Source organism: Trichosurus vulpecula, chromosome 1 (assembly GCF_011100635.1).
Source record: "Trichosurus vulpecula isolate mTriVul1 chromosome 1, mTriVul1.pri, whole genome shotgun sequence".
Taxonomy (NCBI): Eukaryota; Metazoa; Chordata; class Mammalia; order Diprotodontia; family Phalangeridae; genus Trichosurus; species Trichosurus vulpecula.
Window position 1 is genome coordinate 63490060 of NC_050573.1, and position 24092 is coordinate 63514151.

General features: G+C 39.0%; 1 protein-coding gene across 2 annotated transcripts in view; it reads left to right on the forward strand.

Moving 5' to 3' along the window:
- Nucleotides 1–21191, forward strand: part of EPS15L1 (epidermal growth factor receptor pathway substrate 15 like 1) — a 124893-nt gene extending 103702 nt beyond the window's left edge. Inside the window, exons 23-24 of one of the 2 annotated variants that reach the window (XM_036763262.1) lie at nt 13560–13765; nt 20154–21191. In XM_036763262.1, coding sequence (XP_036619157.1) covers nt 13560–13765; nt 20154–20300 — 353 coding nt within the window. In that variant the 3' untranslated portion in view covers nt 20301–21191. The remainder of the gene's footprint in view (nt 1–13559; nt 13766–20153) is intronic. The other variant, XM_036763253.1, reaches the window with a different exon arrangement.
- The last annotated feature ends 2901 nt before the right edge of the window (nt 21192–24092 follow it).

Consider the following 24092-nt stretch of genomic DNA (forward strand, 5'->3'; position numbering starts at 1 on the left):
GTGGGTTTTTTTTTTTTCAAATTTTGTGGGAGTGATTTAGGTGGTTCCCTTAACTTAATTCCTGAGAGCTACAAATATTAGAAGTTATATGTCTTTTTCTGTAGTGGAAGATGTTACATTTAAACATTTCTAGATAATGAAGCCTGGTTCCATTATCATACTTTCCAGAATTTCCTGCAGCAAATTGATTAACTGTTTTATTTCACAGCTTCAGTAGTTGACTTTCTTCTGGTGGCCAGGTGGACATTTTGTCGTTGTCATTTGCATTCTTTTCAAGATTGTTCTCAATAAGCAGGATTCATTTTGGGCAGGTTTATTTGTTTCTGCCAGGCCCATTGAAAACGAATACCTAGCAAGCCTCCTGAAACCTGGCAGTTAAACTTAGTACACGTACAATTCTCTCAGGTAAACAATGATATATTTTCTGCAACGAACTACAGATTGAAATCAGTCAGAGTTCACCGCTGAATAGTTTCTAGGTAAAAGTTGTTGATTTGCAAAGAGAGAAACAGATTTTTTTTTTAAGTGCAGGAAATGGCTGTGTGGGTGTCAGTGATTGGGTTACAAGCAGAATTCAGCTCTTTAGTGCTGTGATACAGGGATCTTGCTGCACTGGCCCCACCCTTCCCCACTTCCTTCACACGAAGCCTGGTGTATCTCTCTCTCCTGTGGTTTGGGTAGTACAGCAAGCCAGTGGCATTAGTGGAAGAGCCTCGACCACTAACCATTAAATAACCTTTAACCTCCACTCCAATTTTATTATCAATATATTGCTTCTAATGACCTTTTAACCCTAACAACTCCCTAGAATAATATTTTTATAAATTCTTATACGAGAATTCTACTGAGAAATATCTGTTTGCATTGTACACATAAACTACCGTGCCAGTGACCTGGTGTCCTTATTCAGTGTAAATGGTGACCTACAAAATACAGTTTTTCTCATAGAAAATATGTCCTGGCTTATGCCTTTGTAGAGCTTAAATTCAGGGCACCGTGATGTGGAATTTAGATGCTTATTTTAGGGTGTGATTTTGTATCCTTAAGTTATACACATTTCCAAATCCATTGTGACTGAATATGTAACTGTAATGTCAGTAATTGGAAACTTGTTACAAATCACACAATTGATTAATGATGATGGTTGTCAATGTTATGTAATTAGGATCACCTTGTTCTATGCAGCATTAAAATGTCAAGCAAAAATTGAAACCAGGATAGTCAGCAAAGATTTACTTATATTCTTTTTTAAATCCCTCTTTTCTAGCCCTTTTGTTTATTGCACAAGTGTATAGAAATTGGCTTCTCAGGTTTTACGTGTGGTTAATGCCTTCCACCCTCAGGTTAGGCACTTTAATTCTGTTCCCACAATGATTTTTTAGAAAATTTTTTGAAGATTCTGAGTTGTTGAAATAGAAGTAGCCACCATTTGCCATGACTGTTGGTAGAATATTGAGGAAATTTTTTTGTTGAGTCAGAAATGAATACTAGAGACTTGATTTTTACAGTGAGAAATGCATGCTTCAGAGAAGCTTATAGAAGATGCATCTAAATCAGAGGTTCCTAATTAGTCTTTGGTACTGACCTTAAAAAATATTTTGACAACTCTTTCAATATCATTGGTTTCATTTTCAGACCTACATATTTTATTTTGTGCATTTAGAAAGGCTATTCTGAGATGGGGTCCATAGGCTTTACAGACTGCCAAAGGGAGCCATGACAAAAAAGGTTAACAACCCCTGATCTAAATAGATGCTCATTTAGAAAATATTATGCTGAGAAAATCCTTAGAATCCAAGACCTGGAATTTTCAGCTGTCTTCAGAAAAGTGTTTTCTAGAAGTAGGACAAAGTGCTCTTTCATCATTTTAGTGTCTCCAGTTAATTATACATGACTGACAACTGTCTGGGGTCCAACATTATTCCTTGTTTTGAGTTGTGGAAGGAGTGTAATTCTTTCTTGGGCTTCCTTTGCAAAAAAAAAAAAAAGATGAAAAACAAAAAAAAACATAGGTGATCCTTCTTTGCATAGATAATTGTGAATTAAAAATAGAAGCATTTGCCTACTTTGTTGTACACCCACCAGAAAGAACTGATTGAACAGTAGTGAGATATAGCTGATACCTAAGCACCAAGGGCTCATCCTCATGATGTAGAGGGTGGAAGAGCATAGGATTCAAGACTCAAGGGAGGCCTGTCAGTCCCTGTGGTTAGTAACTTCTTGGGCTAGAGTCCGTGCTCTGTCAATTACTGGCTTGCACCACCCTAGTGACAGTGTACTTTAAAAAAAAAATCCTCTATTTACTTATCTGTGAACATGCTATTCCCACCCCCACCCCAATCAGTAGAATGTGAGTTCCTCAGTGTGGGTGAGTTCCTCTACAGCAACAGAGACTGATGGACTTTCATATTGGGCAGGAGTGTGGTGTAGTGGAAAGATCTTTTGCTCTGGTATCAAAGGACATGGCCTCAAATCACACACCCCACTCCTGATATTTGACTACCTGTATGTTGTTGGGCCTTGGCCTCAGTTTCCTCATCTGTAAAATGAAGGGGTTGGTTTAGATAGGTGACCTCTGAGGTGCGTCCAGCCCTACAGCCATGGCCCTGTGATCCTGTGTATCCCCATTGCTAAGTATGGTGCCTGGCACATAATAAATGATTAATTGATTGATTGTAAGCAAGTCAGTTCACTTCTCTGAGACTCAGTTTCCTCATCTCTAAAACAGGAACAATACTACTTGTCCTTTCTACCCCACAGGACTCTTTTGAGGAAACTCTTTGAATTATAAAACATTGTACAGGTGAATAGGATTTGGAGTTAGCAATCATCTTGTCTAGTCCTCATGTTTTACAGATAAGGAAACTGAGGCCCAGAGAGGAGAAGGAACTTTCTCAATAAATGTAAGTTGTTGTTCTCGTGGATATTGCTGTTCCCAGCAATAGAGAGGATTCTTCTACACCTTGAATGGGATGATGGCAGAGGGAGAGCATAGACAACCAGAGGTCCTTCCCACAGTCTGGCCATCAAGAGATAGTGGTTGTGGGATACCCAGAAGCAGCTGCTTCTTGATTTCGTTGCTTTTGTTTGGGCAATTAGACTTATTCTGCTTGGCCCCAGGACAGAATTGGGCAGTGCAGGGAGTGACAAGAAGGCTGATATAAGGAAGACCTTTCCAACACTGTGAATGAACTGCCCAGCAGCGAAATATACTACTTTCTTCTATAAGATAAAGTTCTCTGTCACTGGAGTTCTTCAGGAAGAGCTGGAGGACCACTTATTGAGCTGGAGAGGGGATTCTTGTTCAGGAATTGATTGGACTGACTTAGGTTTCTCAGTTCCTAGCTCTAAAACTCTATATTTCTCTGATTCCCTTTCCTCCTAGAAAGGTTTGCCATCAAGGCATCAAGTACTGGGCAGGCAACATGGTATGGTCAAAAGGTCACTGGCCTTGGTGTCAGAGGACATGAGTTCTAATCCCACCTCTGATACGTGATTACCTGTGTGACCTTGGGCAAGTCACTGAACTGCCATCAAGGCAGTCCTTCCTTATTTACATCATCTATTTTTTCATCCTGAGTGTTCACATTTATTGAAGGCACCATTAAAAACATACCTCATACAGTACCATATAAAATAACTTCTTAAGGTATCATCTGCATCTGTAACTCCTATTTCTCACATCCCATCTAAAGCTGGAGAAGGCACCTTATAGCCATTAATAGAGATTTTTCAGAGCATTCTGCTTTTTTGCTACAATAAAGCGTTAGCTACTTTAGAACTTGAGAATAGAGCTGTTTTTTTGTTTGAGGCTTTGTATTCCCTCAGTGCTTGGTTCTTAAGCCAGTTCTTAAGCACTGAATAAATGCTCAGGTGAGGCTTGTCGGGAGAGGAAAGGGGACTCATTCAGCCCTGTCAGCTGCCTCCTAGTGGGAACATTGGAACTCCCTGGTCAGACACCTCCCAGAACAGTCAAACTAAACTCCCCCCCCCCCCCCCCGGCTTCTATTTCTCAAACTTTGAGTGTATATTATCTTTTTTTTTAAATGAATTTATGAAACTTTGTACAAAACTGTACAGTTAGCTTTCACTATAGGAAATGGCAAGATTCTTAGCTCAGCACTGCTTCTATGACTACATCATAACTCTCCTGTAGAATTCATTCACTTGGATTCGTTGGCTTATGCTAGGGGAGTGAACAGTATGAGATGTCTGCAGAAATGGGGTGAATCAGACCCATGAAGTATGGAGAGACTGAGATTTTGAAAAACAAAAGAAAGTGGGTTGAAGTCTGACTACATAGCGCTGTGATTTTATTGTGAGAACTGCTGTATGGCATGCATTTAGTTGTTTACTGATAGTGTATTGTCACCTTCCCTTCTCCCTTTCCGTGGAAACATTGTGACTGCTGTCATGTTTTTGATACACTGAATGTAATCCTTTTGTAGGGACTTCTTGAAATTTTTTTATTTTTTTAATAAATATTTATTAAGTGCCAGTGATAACAGACATCAGACAGAAAGCAGTGATGGAGTGGTGGGACCAAAGGCTTGGTCAGCTTTTCTCAAGGATTCTGAACCAACCTCATCCTGTTCCTTTTGAATATATTAAGCTGATTTTTCTTAACATTCAGTAAATATTTTTAGTGGAAAATCTCAACACCCTGATCACTTTGAACCTCAAATTTTATCTGATCAAGTCATGTTTTGGGTTCAGCTTTGATCTCTGTTGGCCATACTTTTACACATATGCCAGTATAAAGTGCCTCTCATATGCTCGGGCCCTCGCAAGCGATTTAATGTTACTGATCAGGTATTTGCCTTGCTAACATTAAAAATGATTGATTCTTGTTTTATGAACCCACATATAAGCATTTGGGAATCTAAGAATAGATTACCAAGAGTAATCATTTATCATAAAGCTGCAGTGTTGAATGTCTGGTGATTGTTCAACACGTATTTATTTACTCCTTTTTTTCCATAGTGACAATGGCTTACATTTATCTAATGATTTATAATTTACCAAGTGATTTACATCTGTGGTCTTATCTGATCCTAACATTAACCCTGTGGAGGCGTGTAGTATAAGTACTATTACTACCATTTTACTAATGACAAAACTGAGGCCAAGAGAGGAAGAGTACTCAAGGCGTTAGCTAGTGAGTGGCAGACCTGGAATTTGAGTATAGATCTTTGACTTCAAGTTTGCTCTTCTTGACACTGTACCTCTACACATAAGTAATGTAAATGAATCCTCCTTGTGACAGAATCAGAGAAGACCAACTGCCTCCTTGGCTCTCCTTTGCCTGTTACTAACAACTCCCTCCCAGTACCATCTAAGTGACTCTCATTGGCTTGACTTTCAGAAGTCCTGACAGTTGTATGAGAGCTTGGGCATCCTGTGCTGTGTGGGATAAATGACTTGGGGGAAGCAGCTGGCCAAGCCACAAACCAGAAATTCCACTTGTTTTTCATTCTTTTGCTTTGACATTTCATTTTTAGAAATTGCTACCAGGTAAACTTAGTAAACTTGTGTCAGTCACGCAGTTGGAATGTGCATGTGTATACAGATAACACATTTATGTATGTATGTATATGCGTACGTTTATATACACACATATACATTTCAACACCAATATAATTATAGATGCATGTAAACATGTTTTGTTCCTTTCTCTTTGATCTTTGCTTCAGTTGTATTTATTAACTTCATTTGTAAAACTCAGAATTCACCAAAAAGTTATTTGTCTCCACCTTGGCAGTGGTTACAATAGAACAGAATCTATACCTCAGGTTTTTGGCCTTTCTAATTTCTCACTGATTAGACAGAAATTTGGTGTCCTGCTAGGTATAGGGTTTCCTGAAAAGCATTCTGGGAAAGCTATATTTTAGAATGGGTCCCAAACTGTTCATTTGGAAAGTATACTCCTATTCTCTTTTAATGATACTAACCTTTTGAGTGCCAGAGAATGATCACTATTTCTGAAAATCAAGAAGTAAAAAATTAAGATTTTACCTGGGGTGGAGTCTGTCTCTGAGCTTTTAACAGCATTTAACCTGCGGTAAACCATTTTGTTCATATTGTTTTTGCTAAAGTAAGTCCTGTGTGTGGTTTCGGTGCACCGCTTGGGTAACTGCTGAAACTGCTGTGGTTTCGAGCTAACTTGCCTTCTCTTAAATCTTCTTTACTTTTTGTACTGTTAATGAAAACTCTAACATGGACACTCAGAAATAATCAAATAATCACAGGTGTTATCATGAGGGCCATAAATGTGGGCCATAATTCTCCAGTAACTCAGAAGCTTTTTTTTTTTTTTTTTTTTTTGGCAAAAGGGGGATATTCCTGTCTGCCCTAATTAAATTTCATCTGGTCAGTTCTGGGTACCACATTTTAAGGGGGATACTGACAGATTACAGCCCATTCAGAGGAGGGCAACCAAGACAAAGATACAAACCAGTCCCATATGAGGATTACTTGTAGAAGTAGGTCTGTTTAGCCTAGGGAAGAAAAGATTGGAGCAAATGGGGGACATGAAAGCTATCTTCAAGTATCATAGGAAAGTGGGATATAGTTCTCCTTGGTCTAAAACTGAGACCATTGATTTGAAGTTACAGAGTTTTGGGCACAGTATAAAGAAGAACTTTCTAATAATTAGAACTGTTTGATAATGGAATGAGATACCTGGAAAGGTACTAAGTTTCCCATTACTGGAGATGTTCAGGCAGAGACTAGATAAATCCATGGGGTTACTGTAGAAATTTCCTGCATCACTTAGGTTTTTGGACTAGCATGCCTTCTAAGTATTATAATATTATAATACCTTCCCAGTTCTGAGATTCTGTGATTCTATCTAAAGTTGTATGTTAGTGTACCCTAGTAATACAACTAGTGGTAAAATTAGTAAATTTGCTAAGTAAAGACAGCAAAATTACTTTATTACATAACAATGTAAGATTTATTTCAAGAAATAGGACAATGATTAACAAGTTAGCAGAAATGTTTATATAAAAATAGGAACTAGATTGAGAATATTTTAAAATATAACAGCTAAAAATAATTGGCATGTGTGCAAAGTGAAGTAGGAGACTTGAATGAGTAGGTTCATGGCATTAATAGATGTGTACTTCCTTTTGCAGAAAATTTGCTGTTTTATAATAAGCGCATTCTAATGCTGAACCAGAACAATCTCTAACACTTTTTGCACGTGTTAAGTCCATCATGGTCTTCATGCAAAACTTTAAAAACAGACAAACAAGAAAAACAGTTTTTACTTTGAAAACAAGAGGCAAACAGTTGGTGTGCCCTGGTTTCACATTAACAAAGTCATGATTTCCAAACAACAGCGGTTTCAGCAATAGAGCAAAACTAAGAAAGCAGTTTTTTCAAGTGAGCAGCTCTTTTCATCTCTCTGATAATCTGCCTAGTTGTTAGAAACCTCAATTTGAAATACTTGTAAATGGAGTGCATTTCAGCATCCATCACCCCTGTAATGACAGATACTCAGAAATCTCAGCTAGAATTTGATCAAGAAGATTTATTGGAAAGTGCATTTAGCAAAGTGGTTAGCCAGCTAGGGATGTTGGTACTGTGGCCAGGACCCCAGCTCAGCTCTTTTCTGCCCCCTAAATTAGCCTTTGCCAACTCACATGAGGTAATATATAGAAGCAATAATATTGGACTTGAAGTCCTAATACTGAATTTTATATTAGCTATGTTAATTTGGGGAAAGACTTTTCACCTTTGAGAGCCTCAGTGTTCTGGGCATTCAGAAGAGGATGCCACCACTTACCCCGAGAATAATACCCTACAGCCCACACAGTTTCTAGGGCTGTTGTAAGGATCAGGAGCATAAATTGTACAGCGCTATATAAATGTCATCTGCTGTTTTTTATCATCATTTATTCCCTCCTTGTCCAGGTATTTAAAGAGACCTGTTTGTGTGTTCAAAGCATGAATTTAAGGGCTCTCTGCCCATGGCTCTCAGCTTGGAGTACTGAACTACAACCAAGCCCTTCGTGAAGTTCTACTTCTCAACAATAAAAATTCAGCAAACATTTCTGAGTTTTTAGTTTTTTTTAGCTTAGTTATCAGGCCTTACTTTTTAGTTTTAATTTTTTTTGTCTGAAGTTGAGTTTTTAAATTTCATTATGGGTAACAGGAAGTATCATAGTGGGGAGGGGGTGGCCACAGTGATGGCCAAACTAGAGAGGTCTTCCCTCCCATTTTCCCCCATTATCTCCTCCTCAGAGACTCTCCTAGAAGCTGCTGCAGACCCAGGTGGCTCTCTTGACTTATGGAGGAGGCTGACTGGCCCATCCTTAAACCTAGAAAATGCGCCTGAGAATACAGTTAGGTGCCCCTCTCTCCCAGGATAATAAGCCCAGTCCCAAAGATGAAAACTATGACAACAGTTTTATTTTTTTTTTCATATCAAAAACTACAGTCTCCATGTGAAAATATCTAAGGATTAAATGTAGCAATGTCCAGTTTATGCAACTTCTCGGTAGAGTCAATATTTATTTTAATAAAAGTACTTCCAACCCTGAAATTGAGGTACGCATTAGTTCAGATTAGATTCACTTGTGCATCTTCATAGTTAAATAGCCTTTTTTAATGCCCATATGTTTCTTCCCTCTTTTAAAATATTCTCTTTGTACTTCACTTTAGCCTAAAAAACAAGTTTGTTTGATTTTTTTTTGTTTGTTTCAGGAAAGGCAGTTGAGTCAGTATGGAATCATGGGCATGACATTTTTTAAAAAGGAGAACTGAATTGCTTATAAGTTAAAAAGCAACATTTACTATTATATGGGACATCCGACCAACTTGAGAAGATTTGTCTTAGAAGTAGCATGATCTACACTTTACTGCAGCCTTTTATACAGCATTGTGATGCATCCCTGCCACCATCAGCATGTTCTGTGTGCCAGCAGCTAACTAACTGTCCAGCGGGCCAGCAGAGAAAAGGAATGCTTCTGGGTGCTCGCAGCCTGAAATATGGCACCAGCCAGATAAGCCAAAAGGGGTGGCCAGTTATACAGCTAAGCTCTCTACTATGCTATTAGAAAATTTGCATTCAGAAAAATGAGTGCATCAGTAACAACGTGGTTCACATTTATATTGCAGTTTAGTAAGTACTTTCCTCACACTAGTCCTGTGTAAGTATTATTTCCCACTTACGTATGAGAAAACCAAAGCTCAGAGGTTAAAATGATGCAGTGCAAGGTCAGACAGCTAGTAAGCATTAGGAACTCAACAGCTTGGGTTCAACAGACCTGGGTTCAAAGCCAGGTTCTAATTCTTAGTCTGGTGTTCTTTCTACTAGAACACGGTTAAGCTGTTTAACCTCTTGTAGATGTCGGAATCAACATAAGCAACAACATCAATATGCTAAAGCAGAACTTCTTTCAAAGTTCATTCCCTGGCTTGGCGAACCTGTGTTCCATTTATCTAAAATATGAGTGTCAAATCCTTGGTTGGTTTGGGGGCATTCTGAGGAAATTACAATTTCATTGGGTCTGGGAATATCCCAGCTTCTATTTTAAAGCTTGTAAAATTAGATACATGCTACCACTTTCTACTCCCAGGTTGACACCATAACCTTGTTGCTGCCTAGCTTCATTGCAAGACCCCTCTGTGCTACCATCTTCAGGAGCCTCTCTATTCTACTCAAGTCCTTTCTATGGTGATGGCAAGTATAAAGGTGAATAGGCAGGTAGGAGATACAGGTCACAGCTGTCGTCTGTCCTCAGCAGAGTCGGGAAAGTCTTGGACTTTGCTGAATTTTGGCTTCTTCCCTTAGAGCAGAAGAGGAGTTTGGGGGGAATGTGCAGTGGAGAGGAGAGGCAAATCCTCATGGCCAGTTCCTCCAGGGAATCCCACCCCATGCCAAGATCACTCTGCTCTGGGCAGAGAAGAAATTAAACTGGAGATGGGGAGAAGGAAAAAAGGAATGATGGAATGCAGGAAATAAGAAAAAGTACACTTGCAGAAAAAATTGGAGAAGCATTGGATATTAGAAATCTAGAGCCTGGAGAGAGAGGAAAAAGACAAGGAACAGAAGGATCAAAGTTAGAAAAGACAGGGAACTTTTATGTCTATTGGACCTTACTCACAATTTATTCTATAAAGGGAATTTATATAGGAAAGAGAAATTATTCCCCATTGTGAATCATAGCTGTACACACACTCAATTCTTGATCACTGTAAATGTGATCTGTAAAGAATAAAGAAAACTGTATTTTCTTAGATTTTGGAGTCATGCCCATCAGTCTTCCTATTATTCACCTATTGGTGAGACTAGAAGTCTTTTAATAAAATGTATCATAATGAAATGAAAAGCATGAAGGAATCTGAATCCCCTCCCCGCAAAAAAGTATGGGGACCAGAGAAATCAGTAGTTGGGGGGAGAAAACCCAAACTTTGTAGAACAGATAACCTTCTCTTGTCTGTGCTTCCCACAGGTGTCCCATTGGTCTTAACGATTATATCCATTTTTTCCTTATCCTTATAGTTTCTAACATAACAAAGACAATCAAGACTGCTTTAGCAGTTGTGTGGGATGCCCCTTCTCTTAGAGAAGTCAGTGATTCTCATTTGGAGTTAATAAAGATGAAAAAGAACAGTTCTTAACCTTCAAGGGCTAGTCTAGTAGGGAATAAGACATGTACACAGAGAATTGTAATATAAGGTAGAAATGGATAATTTCATGAAAGAGGTTAACAGAAAGGGATGAAAGATTTGGGGAGAGAGGAATCCCTTGTAATGGGTCTTTCTGGGATGCCCTCAGGGAAGATGTGGCCCCTGAACTGACCCCTTGAAGAAGGATTCTAATGGTTGGAGATCTGAAGGGAAGTCCCTCTTTTATCTGTTGGGGAAAATAAACAAGTATAGTAAACTCTTTGGAAGGATGGGACCACAATACATATGCCTAGAAACCATCAACCATTATGATAAACTAAAGAAAAACAGCTGACTAATAGTGTCTTTGTGATCAGAAAATTAGTAGGTTGTACTTCTTTTGACACTTTTGCTTCCCACCTCTGCCTTTCAAAACAGCAGTTAGCCTTGGGAACAAGAGAGTAATCACAAGTACACTTTGCCTTGTCCAGTGCGCAGCACTTTTGTTATTGGTTATTAAATGATGCACAGGAGAGGATTCTTGTTTTAGTAAAAAAAAAAAAAAACATTCAAAACATCCAAAACATATGGGTTGGATTACATAGCTTCTGGGGTTCCTTCAGTTTTGAGCTGGTGATTCTATTCATTAAATAGATGAAGCCGAGATTTTACATGAGGCACAATCTAGTAATTTGCTGACTGTTCTTAGATATCAGCTGCAGCGCACAGGGTATTGCCCTTGTGTATAAAGATGATAATACTGACCTTCTTTCGCTAGAACACCATATACACATCTGCCAGTGGTGGAGATGAGTTTGTGCTTATCCGTCCATAGCTCTGGCCCACTTCCCCTTTACTTCCATTACTAGCGGGCTATTGCTGTTAATAATAACTGACATTTATATACAACTTCAAGGTTTGTCAAGCGCCCTGCCTATATTATTTCATTTGATCCTCACAATCCTGTGATGAAGCTGGTCCAGTTTTGGAAGGAAGGGGAGGTTGGTCCATACCTATGATTTCATCAACGTGGGGAAACTTCCAGTGTGGAAGCTGCTTGTGCCAGTGCACACCAGCAACTCATCTGTAACACAGCCTTAGAGAGTTAAGTAACTTGCCAATAGTTACACTGCTACTAAATGCCAGAGGCAGTCCTTTAACCCAGGTTTTCCTGAGTACTCTATCCACTGGCTGGCACTCTATCCACTACACTGGGCTGCTTCTACTGTATAGATATTTTTATCTCCATTTTGCAGGTGAGGAAACTGAGGTTGTGACTTGCTTTTGGCCACATGGTGAGAGCCAGAAATGAGACCTGAACCTGGGACATACGGTCTCGGGTTTAGATCTGTTAGGAGGCTTCAACAGGTCTCTTTCAACCTTTCATTTTAAAAATGGGTAAACTGAGGCCCAGAGAAATTAAACTGCCTTGTCCAAGGTCACATAGGTCGTATGTGACTGAGCCAGGAGTCAAACCTAGAACCTCTGGTGCCAAATCCATCCTTTCATGACTCTTGAGCTCAGTGCTTTCTGACACCTTTGCTCTACTAGTCCTGGGATAAAGACAAGGAAGCTGAATTGTCAGGCATCATGGCAGAGGGGGAAATAATACTGTCTTTGGAGTCCCAAGATGGCAATTTTACCTCTGGCTCCATTTTAGGCAAATAATTCAACCTCTCTTGGCTTAGTTTTCTTTATTTATAAAATCGAATTGGACTACATGATCTCTAAGGCCCTGGGATCCTAAAAATGTTAGTGCTGGAAGGGAACCTTACAGCATATGTATAACTGAGGATCAGAATTGGGAGGGACCTTAGACTAGAGAACATCAGAAATGGAATAAACTTGGGAATGTAGTGTATCGGAGTGAGCTGGAAGAAGGGAGCCTGGACCCTAAAGACCTTCTAGTCTTTTTTACATGTGAGGAAACTGAGACCCAGAGAAGGAAATAAGTACTTTGCCTAAACCATACTAATTAATGGGAATACCAGGCATTCTTTTTTGACACCCAGTCTATCCATCATGCCGCCTTCCATATGCTGTTAACTTAGACATCAAGAAGAAAAATATTTTAGGTTTTTTCTGCCTAATTGAACAAGCATTTATTAAGCACCTACCATGTGCACGGTGCTATGTTTGTCACTAAGAATACAAAGTGGAAAAAAAAAAATGAAAGTCTTTACCATCAGGGAGCTTACATTCTTCAGTATAATGAAGTGATAGCTAAAAAAGAACACCTGTTGTGCCCTGTTTATTAAAAGCTCTTGGATTGCCCCCCACCTTCAAGGACAGTTCTCTTATTCTTCAAATTATGCAGTCACCAAGAAGCCAGAGTGGTAGAAGGAAAACAAGAACATTTCAAACTGAGTGGGGCTCGTTGGACTTTTCTGAAGAGCTACCACAGATATTCTAAAACTAACATTCACATGTAATTAACCCTGTCTACAGAAACTAAACCTTGTTTTCAACTGCCAATAAAAATTCATACTCTTACTGTTTTTTCTCCTTGATCAGAATTTTTGCTGCTCACATTGCAATGATGTCTTCTTCACTAATCTTGCAGCACTAAAAATGAATACTTTTTAAACATTTCTGGTTCTTTAACTTTTTAACAAATGATTGCCTCTAATTTTGAATTCTCTCGTCAAAAACATTAACAGAAGTCATCCTACATTTATTTTGCTTTTATTATTCACAAACACCCAAGAAAATGGAGTTGAATGACTTTATTTTAAATGTTCCTGAGGGAAGACAGTGATTCTGAACTCCTCTGGTAATTACATAAGTTAAAACATATGAGATGACTTCTATGATCATTCCAAAAAAGGGGGAAATGGCTTCGTGGGGGAAAGGAATCCAGGGCTCTCCAACTCGGGGCTTTGCTTTTTCCATGGTAAGTAACCTATATATTTTTTCTCCTTTTTTTCTCCTAAACTTTCCAGGTAAAAGTACACCTGTAAGCCAGCTCGGGTCTGCAGATTTTTCCAAACCCCCTGATCCATTCCAGCCATTTGGGGCTGACAGCAGTGACCCGTTTCAAAATAAAAAGGGTTTTGGGGACCCATTTAGTGGAAACGATCCATTTGCTCCCTCCTCTTCAACTCAAACTCCTAAAGACTCTTCCTTGGGTTTTGCAGACTTCAGCTCTGTAAGTTACGTTCATTGTCTCTGAGCCAACCACTTTCTGCTCCTCGCTTGCAGCAATCTTTTGGGTTTTTTATTTTTTAAACTGCAAACCTGCTGTCCACTGGCTTGTGTCTCCTAGTACTTCATGCTGTTCTCATCATTATCCTGTATTTCTATTTCTGTAAAAAAAAAAAATGCTAATAAAAAATCGCTGTGAATTTGACACTACTTTAAAGGGGCATGTCTACTCTCCAGTAGGGTGGGAAAACAGGCTTTTTCAACGTTCTTTGTTGTAGCCTCTTTGTATTGTTTTGTTGCATGAAAGGTCACTTTGTATTTGAGTTTTGAGAGCCAAGATGTAAAACCCTCCAGAAGTTTTCATATTTTCAATTCAGTTCAATAAACATTTATTAAGCGCCTGCTATGTGCCCGGCACTGTACCAAGCGCAATTGAATAAATATATATTGGGGTTTTGCTGTCCCCTGGAAATTTCTATAGCAAAGAGAGATTTCAGTTGTTTGTAGAAAAATTCTGACAGTCCTTTCACAGCGCATTATATACTACCAGTATGAATTATGAAGACCTGAACTGTGAAGTGTGATTAGTGAAAAATGATTAGGGTTCATATAGTGTCACAGTTATGTGTTACATCAAAAACAGAAACCATTTAAGAAAAACATTTTAAGGCCCTCTTAGGAAATTATTCTTAGAACATCCATATTATATTTCATCAAAGAATCTCAAAGGGTCTTTGAACAAAAATAAGTGCCTTTTCAGAAATAAATACCAGAGTTTTAAAATTAAGACTGACTGTTTTAAGCGTGGGCAGAGAAAATATTTAGGATTTTAAAACGTTATATAATTTAGTCAAGTGAGTTTTCACTACCTATTTTGGACAACAAAATTTCTTCTTTATGCAGCTTCGAGCTTTTTTCTTGCACACATTAAAATAGGTTTGATGATATGTTGCTCTGTCATTTAGTCGGTTAAAAAAAAAAACAAACCAAAACCCTCATACTTTAGTTTTTCTAGGATCCATCATTTCAGCCTTGCAGGTGCTCCCTCCTCCAATGTAGATGGCGATCCTTAGGAACCATTCTTATGAAAATGTCTAGCTACTTCTTATGGCCATTAATGGTAATTGTTTTTTTTTTTAAGGCGGCTCCAGGACTGTGTCTCTCCCAACATAAGTAGACTGGTCCTCGGGGAACAGATGTACAGTAGTACTGTGCTCTTAGTCTGCCCAGCTTCCTAGAATTAGCTGGAGCTCATGGTGAAGAGCTCAGGGTCATTTCCATGCCACGATAAGGTATCAGAGGCAGACTTCAGTAACCCATACTTGTGAATTGTAAAGCAACCTGCTTGGTCGTTAGTTGTGAAATTTGTTATGTAGAGATGTCATGGACTATCAATTTTTAGACACATTTTGTTGGCGTATCAGTGCACAATAAACAGTTCATTTTTTAAAAACCACATATGCTTAGGTAAAGTACAACATGCGTTATCTTTTTCTTAGTGTATTTGAGGTACTTAAGCTACTGAAATTATCAGAGCATTTGGCGTTCTGTAAATATTTTATAACTTGAGTTAGTTAAATCCTGTCTGGTTGGTGCTTACTTAAATTTTTGTGAATGTATGCAAAATGGTGACATTGTTAATAAAAGCCAGAAACAAAACTTGCTCTATCTATAGTTTCTTGACTGGCACTTAATTTCTTATAGATTCTTTAAAAAAGAAAGAAAGAAAGAAAGACACACATATTCATTACCCCAAGAACATTCTTGGATAGTGGAGAGGGTAAGTTGAGTTCTATGGCAATTTGAGGAAAATGACTGATCTCCATAAAAGACGTAGTTGTATGTTCTGCTTTTGGTTGTTGTTCATCTTTGGAAAGCCCAAGGATCCCTAAATATCCCACTATCCATTAGTTCAATATTTCTCCATTTTTACCAGTGGCCTTTTTTGGCGTGTCCAGAATAGTAGTTAATGTAGACAAGAAGCAATCTTGATAACCGGCTATCTTTATTTTAAGGAAGGGAGCCTAATCCTGCCCAGTGGGGTTTACAAACCACAGTTTACTGCTAACAGTTGCCTTTCCATCTTTAAACACTCATTTTTTTTTTCCAGAGGAAATCATCAGCCCACGGACATTGGGAGAGATGATTTGATCTACTGGTGTGGTGTGGTGTGGTTTGGTTTTGATTTGTTTTTTCCCCATTCAGTTGTACCATAATCTTAAAAGATTCCAAAATGTTTGCTTTTCAAATGTAGCCTTTTTCTCTTAATGTTAGCAAACTTCTTTATACTTTGAAGACACTTGCAATTCAGGAGAACCTGAGGACTTCTTTTCTTTTCAGTAGTATTCCAGGTTGGAACATTTAATCTGCTGAGTGGGTTGTAGCCAGTGTGCAGCGATTCTTCAAAGCCTTACTCTTCAAAGTTGTGTCCATTTTTGTGATGGATGCCAAATGGCCGTAATAGCTCTATCTTCAGCCCTTTATGGCTTCTTTTCTTTTTATTTTTTCCATTACTTCTAATGGTTTCATTGAGTTTTTTTTTAAAAACATTAAAAAAATTCTTTTGTTATTTCAAGCACAAGAAATGATGGCTAAGATAACAATAGCCATCCAGCACGTTGAAAATGTGGCTTCTTTTGGAATTGATGTTCATGGATAAAATGTTAAAAATTTTACTTTTTGCCCAAAAGGAACATGGTAAATGCTTAAGTTCAGTTAATCTAGATTTTTGTTTTTCCATTCATGATGCCCCATTTGGTTTTCCCTCCCCCCCCACCCCCAACTAAGGCATTTGCCTTAGCTCAGCTACTTTTAAATACTCTGAATGTATAAGCGATCTGATCATTACCAGTAGAATGTTTGTTCTAGGAACAGTTGCTGGTGTTATTTACTTTGATTTTTAGTAGGTAAAATACCATGTGTCTTTGGTATTTCTTAAAAAAAAAAAAAGACCTTAAAAAAACATGTTAGAAAGGAAGATCTGTGGTTTAGTAACAATGGCCCTTTCCCAGAAGGCTGCTTTTGGAGGAGAGGAAATGTCAGATTGGCTACGTTGTATATATCATTATTGACAGTTGGATGACATTTCTTTCTCGGAATGACTGATTTCTTTGGGAAAAAACCATTTTCATATATTCTCTCATAGTAAGGAAGCTAGTAAGCTTCCTTAATTACTTAATGCAGTGATGATTCTAATGAAAGAGACAGCATGAAATAAGTAACCCAGGACTGAGAGAGAGTCAGGAGATCAGAGTTCTTAGTCCTGGCTGCCACAGACTGGCCATATGACTGTGGGCAAGTCACTTCCCTTCTCTGGACCTCAGTTTCCTTATCTGTAAAATGAGAGAGTTCAACAAGATGATTTCTTGGTTCCTTTTTAGCTCTAATGGTCCATGGTTATGTAATTTTTTTTTAAATGTTGCTTAATACTGGTAGTAAGGGAACTTTATTTTAACTAAGTGTGTTATTTTTTGGTGACTGGGCTGCCAGAATTGGTGCCTTGTAATAAAAGACAGCCTGATGATATATTTTAAATAATTCCTTAGCAGCTTGAATTTTGTGTGCAAGGAGCTAGGTATATATTTTCTTGGCTTGAACTCCATCTTTTAACTAGATGTATCAAGATCTTCAGAAATGTAAGGTTCAAATCTGGCAAATCCATGGGATGCTCTGCAGTGTGTGGTTCACAAGGATAGTGGTTACCTGTACTAAACCAGTGGTGCCTGCCTACTCTGTGTTTGTGTTAGACTTAAAGCAGGTAATTGAAATCTACAACCCTGTCAATGAGAAACTTTTCTATAGTTTTCCAAAATATAGTAGATCTCTCTTGAATGGGTGCAGCTTACAAACTGGAAGTCTTCATTTTGAGAGGGTAAGAATCACCTTTGGTCTTTGGATGATCATGCACTAAAAAGGTTTGCAGCTGTGATGATGATGAAAGATGAGTTTGAATTTAAAATGAATGCTCTTAAAATGTCGTGCCATATGATCAACTATGAAAGCAAAGCCAGGAATGCAGTATGGCCTGGTGGTAAGGGCACAGGACTGGAAACTAGAATGCCAGGAGTCCTAGTCCTGGCCTTGCCCCTAACCTGTTGTGGGCCCTTAGGTGAGGCTCTGCCTCTACCCCTCACTTTTCTCACCTGTAAAATTAGGGTCTTGTGAGCTAGGTCAAATGAAATCAGTAAACTTTTATTGAATGCCTCTTGTATCCCTTTCAAGTCTGAGCTTCAATGGGTCCCTGTCAGAATTCGCTCCACCTCTTAGCAAAGATGACTGGCACCTAGCATAATTCTGCTACTTCTGTGGTACTTCTTTTCTTAACCACCATACAACATTTGCTAAGTTTCGAGGAATTAGCAAACCTCCAAAGAGTACTTAGATTAAATTTATGATAGACATTGAGTACCTAGTTTGCAAAGCACTGTAGTAGGTGATATGGGGGCACAGAAAGATGCAGAAGGCTACAAACAAGAATCTTACTGTTGGTTCCTTATACAGGGAGTTCCTAAGAGGTAATGAGCCTTTTCTTTAATATCTACTCTATGCACACCCAACAAATAGGGATTTGGAGGACTGAGTGGTGTGGAGGATTGAGGCCAATCGCTACTATAAATTTTGGAAACATTCATATAAGGTGTTGCAAAAGCTGTTAAAACTTAAAACTACACTAAGGTTTTTGGGATACCTTCAGTTGATCTGGCCTCAGAGAGTTGGGATTTGAAAATTTTCATTCCCCCTTCTCCTCTATCCTCTGGGATTAGACTCTGCCTCTATAAAGTGGACTCAATTAAGCTCCTACTTACAGTGATGAGAATATTCAGAGAAGTGAAGGCAAATCCCATTTACTTAGCTAAATGCTATTTTATGAAATGACACAGTGAAGTTAGAGAAAGTACTATAACTTGCAATTAAATGATGGGCTGTCAGGGCAAACGGAAGCATAAGCTTCTTGTCCCCACTCTGCCACTAAATTGCTGTGTAGACTTGGGCAATTTACCTCCCCTTTGGGGATTCTGTGTGTCTGTCTGTAAGAGAATTGGATCTCTAAAGGCCCTTCTAGCTCTGACATTCTATGATTATGACTATGATAATTTTATTCATGGGCTGTGGGTGTGTGTAGATTTTATTTCATTTTAAAATATATTAATATATTTTGTTTTTATATCACTTTAATTTCTGAATTCATACTTGCTCCTCCCTTACCCAATGAGCTAGCCCTCATAACAAAGAGTAACAAAAAAATGGGGGGAAAAAGCCCATCCACAAAACTAAACAATACATCAGCTAGGCCTGACAGTATATGCAGTGTTCCATGGGGTGTTTATTTTAAATAGAAAAGTTACACTGGATCATTTGTTATCACCCACCCCTATACAATTTTTACTTTGGAAAGAGATCAGTTAAGACCATAATGCAAGAAAAGCCAGATTTCAAGTTTGTTTTGAATAAAACCCCAGAGATTGTTTTTAATTTTTATTTTAAAGAACTCAACCCTTTAAAAAAATGCCAGGTACAGTTCGCTGGGACTATATTCCAGGTTATTGACTTTGTAATGATGCATTTAAATCCTTGAAACTTAACAGTGAATTGAGAAGAACTTTGTGGTGGTAGCATTTTTGCCGCATCTGAAAGCATTCATAGAAATCTTTAATTTGGAAGCTCACATATGCATTTTGTGTCTGTAGCATCATTTGAATTTTGCTTCTGTTTGCTAAGAGATAACTTTTTAAAAAATGTACCTGTATAGCAGTATATATTCTTCTTACCTTTGATATCATGGTGTAGCATCAAACTGGCATGCAGATTTTTGTGAAAAGAGGCTCCAAAACAATAATTAATATGGACCAGCATTCCTAAGTGTAGTTAAGATGCTGCCTTGCAATATCCATGTACACACGTCCTTATCTATTTCAGTACTCTGCAGCAAATGAGGTTTCTGGTTTGGGGGAGGGTCAGCCCAGCAGGGAAAAATATTGGCAGCAATGATCATATTTGGGAGTTTCCTTTTCTGAAGCTATTTGTTGGCATGAGGTTGAGGCCTCAAAGAATGTCAGCTTGAAAAGTTGCGTTCTGTATCACAGAGAAGGGAAATGAAGGGGGCTGTGGGTTTCTGGTTCCAATCCCCACACTGTAACTTCAGTCAGCGATGCACCTCCAGCCTGACCAGGAATACTCCTTAATGAAAATGATTATACTCTGTGTCACCCATGCTTCCCGCTAGCATTTGCTAATAAAAGCTAGGTTTTCTCTGCACTGCAAATGCTTTTTTCCCTTCCTCTCCCTCCCCTCCTCCCAGCATTTGACTTTCGCCATCTTGCATATATGCTTTGTGGGACCATCAAGAAATGTCTCCAGAGTTTATTAACCAAAGTTCCATTTTTATTTTTTAGTTTGGAAATGAGGAGCAGCAGCTGGCGTGGGCCAAGCGCGAGAGCGAGAGAGCAGAGCAGGAGAGGCTAGCTCGATTGCGAAGACAAGAACAGGAAGACCTTGAATTGGCAATTGCACTCAGTAAGGCTGACATGACAGACTCTTAGAGGCAGGTCTTCAGTAACTACACAATCAAAGCAAAAACTGTACACAATCCAACAAAACAAAAACAGGGGCTTTTTAGCCAGAGCACACAAACCCCTGTTTTCTGTGGTCACCTAATCTCAGCCACTTTTAAGTCAGAGCGTCTGTAGACTGGCTGGCCCTAGAAACCTGGACTCAGTATGGCTTTGTCGAGTGTCAAATACACTGCAAACACTGTACCGTCCCTTCTCCATTAAGGTTCCTGCAAGTAAGAAATGTAACCCACGACTGCAAGGTACCTCCCGAAAGCCGAGCTTCTCTGTGACGTGGACGATGTAACATACGCTGCTGCCGCTGCACTTGTGAATCTGGCCTCAATCATGTGAAATCCATTGCCGCTGCCGAGGCCCGTACTATGAACAAGGCCATTCTAGTCCTCAGTGGAGGAGGTTAATCTGAAAGGGAATTGTTCTCTTTTCCTTCATGCCTCCGTATTCATAGGATACAATCAAATATAAAATACTCCAGAGCGAAACATCATTTGGAGGGCAGAACCTTTCTCAGATACAGGCATCCCACCCCTCCCCCACTTAGCCTCATTTATTGGTTCTACTAAAATATAAGACAACATTTAAACAAGGTGTTACAAGGGATAATTAATTAGGAATGATGTCATTAGTGGGCATTTATCTGAATGATGTCATGGCAGGGTCTCATGATAGTGGGGTTCACCTGCCATCTAGCAATGACATTATCGCAAAATGTCATTGACTGAAATAATGTGATGTGGGGTATGCCTGTATTCCTTTTATATCAGTGAGATGTGACTTAGGAGATAGAAAACTCTGATTATGTATGCATTAGTTGTATAAAAAATTAAGTTTGAATGATTAATATAAAATATTTTGAATACAAAAACATGAGAATTGTTTTTATTATTTAAGCATTGCATAAAAAATTAATATTTCTATGTGGTATTTTAGTTCGATCCTGAAACAGTAGATTAGAAAAACTTCTCTATATGCCCTGCCTTTCCAAATCATGAGATTTTAGATATGCCTTGAATCCCTAAATGAAGCCAAATTTCAGGGATTTTTTTCCCCATAGAAAATAATAGTTACAAAAATTTACTGTGTTGTTGCTCTAGGTAAAAGAGAAAGCTTTTCACCTAATTGCTACATCTGTACCACCTTTTACATAGGGTGGGTAAAATACTCCAGAAGAAACAGCCTTCCTAGGTTATACTCCAGATTCACAAAAAAATTCTCCCAAGTAATCATTTAGGGTGCTGCTAAATTCCCTGGTTTTTTTTTTTAATTCTAATAGGGTAGACCATCTGTGACCTTGTCTGTATTTCCGAGTGCTTTCCCTCTCTCTGTTTTCCTATTACTAGATAGGCTAAACATTTCAGGTTAGTTATCAACTAAAGATAATCAATGTTTTTACATTTGTGCTACAAAACCATTTCAAAAATTTACCTGTGGCCTTGATAGTCTGAGGCCACCTCAGATTATCGAGCTTTTACCTGGAGTAACATAATGAGGTACTGGTCCAATATTTGAATGCGTGGAAGTGGCAGACAGGAAGCGTTGTGGGCCGTCAGGTTCTCTCACATACGTTGCATTTGGCTTTACAATGTAATGAGCACTTTCTGTCTCCACAACTCCTTCTCTCGAATCGGGCAACCATTTCAGACCCTGTGTTTCTTGGAAAGCTGAAGGATTCTTACCACTTCCATTGTCCTTTCCTATCCTTTGAGGATTAAGTTTAACATTAGATGATAAAAGGTATAAAAATTAATCTCCACTAGGTTGCCTGAGAGCTCATTAGTGTCTAGAGTATATTTGGACTTGGGTGTCTCTCTGTGTCATGGTCTTTGTCTTTCCTTTTACAGTGAATGTAGTGATGGTGTACCCTTTCAAGTGATACTCCATATTTCAGCTGCGTTATAGTAAATGCATTGTCACAGGTAGGAAAGAATTCAGATAGCTGTAATTTTTTATATAAGAACTGCTTTTTTTTTTTTTCAGGAAAAGCAGTTTTGTTCCCCTGGCTTGTGTCAGGGCAATGTGCACAATTGGAAATGTACCGTAAGTGGAGATTTACATCCCAGACTTCAGGAGGATGTCACTGATAACTAGGACCAGCTATACACTGGCAATCTCTCCTCCCTGAGCTGAAGATACATTGAATTCCTATCAAATCAGAGGAGTAAAATGTGGGCACCAAGGGGAGGAGAGATTCCTTCATTTTAAGTGTAGTGGCCTCATTTCTCACGTTTGACTTGTGTGAGCAATAACAAACCGCCATGGAGTATGGCCTGTGCTCAGGGAAGGCTACTGGACCTGTTGACTCGCATAGTCGCAGTAGAGTACATTCTAGAGAAAAAGAGTTCCCAGGTGGTTTCTAAACTTCAGGATAGCTTATGAGTCTTCCATCACAGTCAAGAATTCAGGTTAAATATTTTGTCTAAGACATGTGCTCTTGCTGTACATCACATCGAAGTCATTGTGTATCAGCAGAGTAAAATCAAAGCCAGCTATCGGAAATTGGAGGTGAATTTTCATTCATCTTCCATTGGTAAAAGGACGCTTTGTCCTTCTGATCTCATGCAGGCCCTCTGATCTTATTATAGTCTTAGGCCAATTGCAATATCCCTCTAATATTTCTTATTTTTGCTTGCCTTATAAAGATCTGTTCTTGAAATTTCTTGCCTAAGATTGAAATTTCTAGATCCAGAGCTGTAGGAAACTTAGAGGTCATCTAGCCCCTCCTGAGGCCCCAAAAGAGTCAGGGACTGGCTTAGGACCACACAGGTAGTAATCAGGAGAGCTAAAACTTGCCCTTGTGTCCTTCATCTCCAATATATTGCTCTGCCCATCCATGACATGGGCCCCTTTTCCTCCATAACACTTGTTGGAGTCTTCCACAGGGTGGCTGCTAGTCACCAGGGCAGTCTGGCCCACAGATGGCTCTCCAGCCATGTGGTGTCCAGCCCTTCTTCAAACTGAGGGGGAGCTTTCTAAGCCAGAGTAATGGAAAGTGATGGGTTAGCAGCTCGAGAAGGTCTTCACCAACCCCTCCCCCACTCCCAACTCTCTGATAATCCTTCTGTCATAATAGTATCTTCTGCATCTTAGGTAGTAGAAAATGTTCTTGTGTTTTTGGGAGGCAATATAAAGTAGCATGTGAGAGTTAAGATTGTTTTCAGATTGCCTAGCTAAATTACTAAAGAAGAAAAGTAAGGAGACACTCATTTGTTGAGGGTGCTCTATGGGGAAACCTTGTTTCAGTTAGGGCTTGCACGTGATGCTCTCTGAAGACCCCTCATAGTGGTCAAGTTCTCTCACATACATTGCATTTGGCTTTACAATGTATTGAGGGACTTTCTCCAAAACTTCTTAGCTCGAATCAGGCAACTAACTAATACTTATTAAGTACCTGCTGTATGCCAGGCATTGAGCTTAGCACTGGGAATATGGGCAAAAAGAATGAAGCAGTTCCAATTTTCAGTGAGTTTACATTCTAATGGAGTTTTCAAGTGTTTGAGTTTGGGCTTTGATGCGGAAGAAGAATTAGATTTCCTAGCTTACAGTACCTTAGAATCCAGAGGTACTTGGGAGGCCATCTAGTGCAACTCAGACCTAGACAAAAGAAAAATCCCCCTCTACAGGCATACTAGACAAGTGGTCATCTAGCCATTGAGTAAAACTAAGAGCTCTAAAAAGAGAGAATCCAGTAGCTCTTGAGGCTGCCTATCCCACTTTGAGAAGGCTGTAATTATTAGAAAGATTGTTCCTTACTTTAAGCCTAAG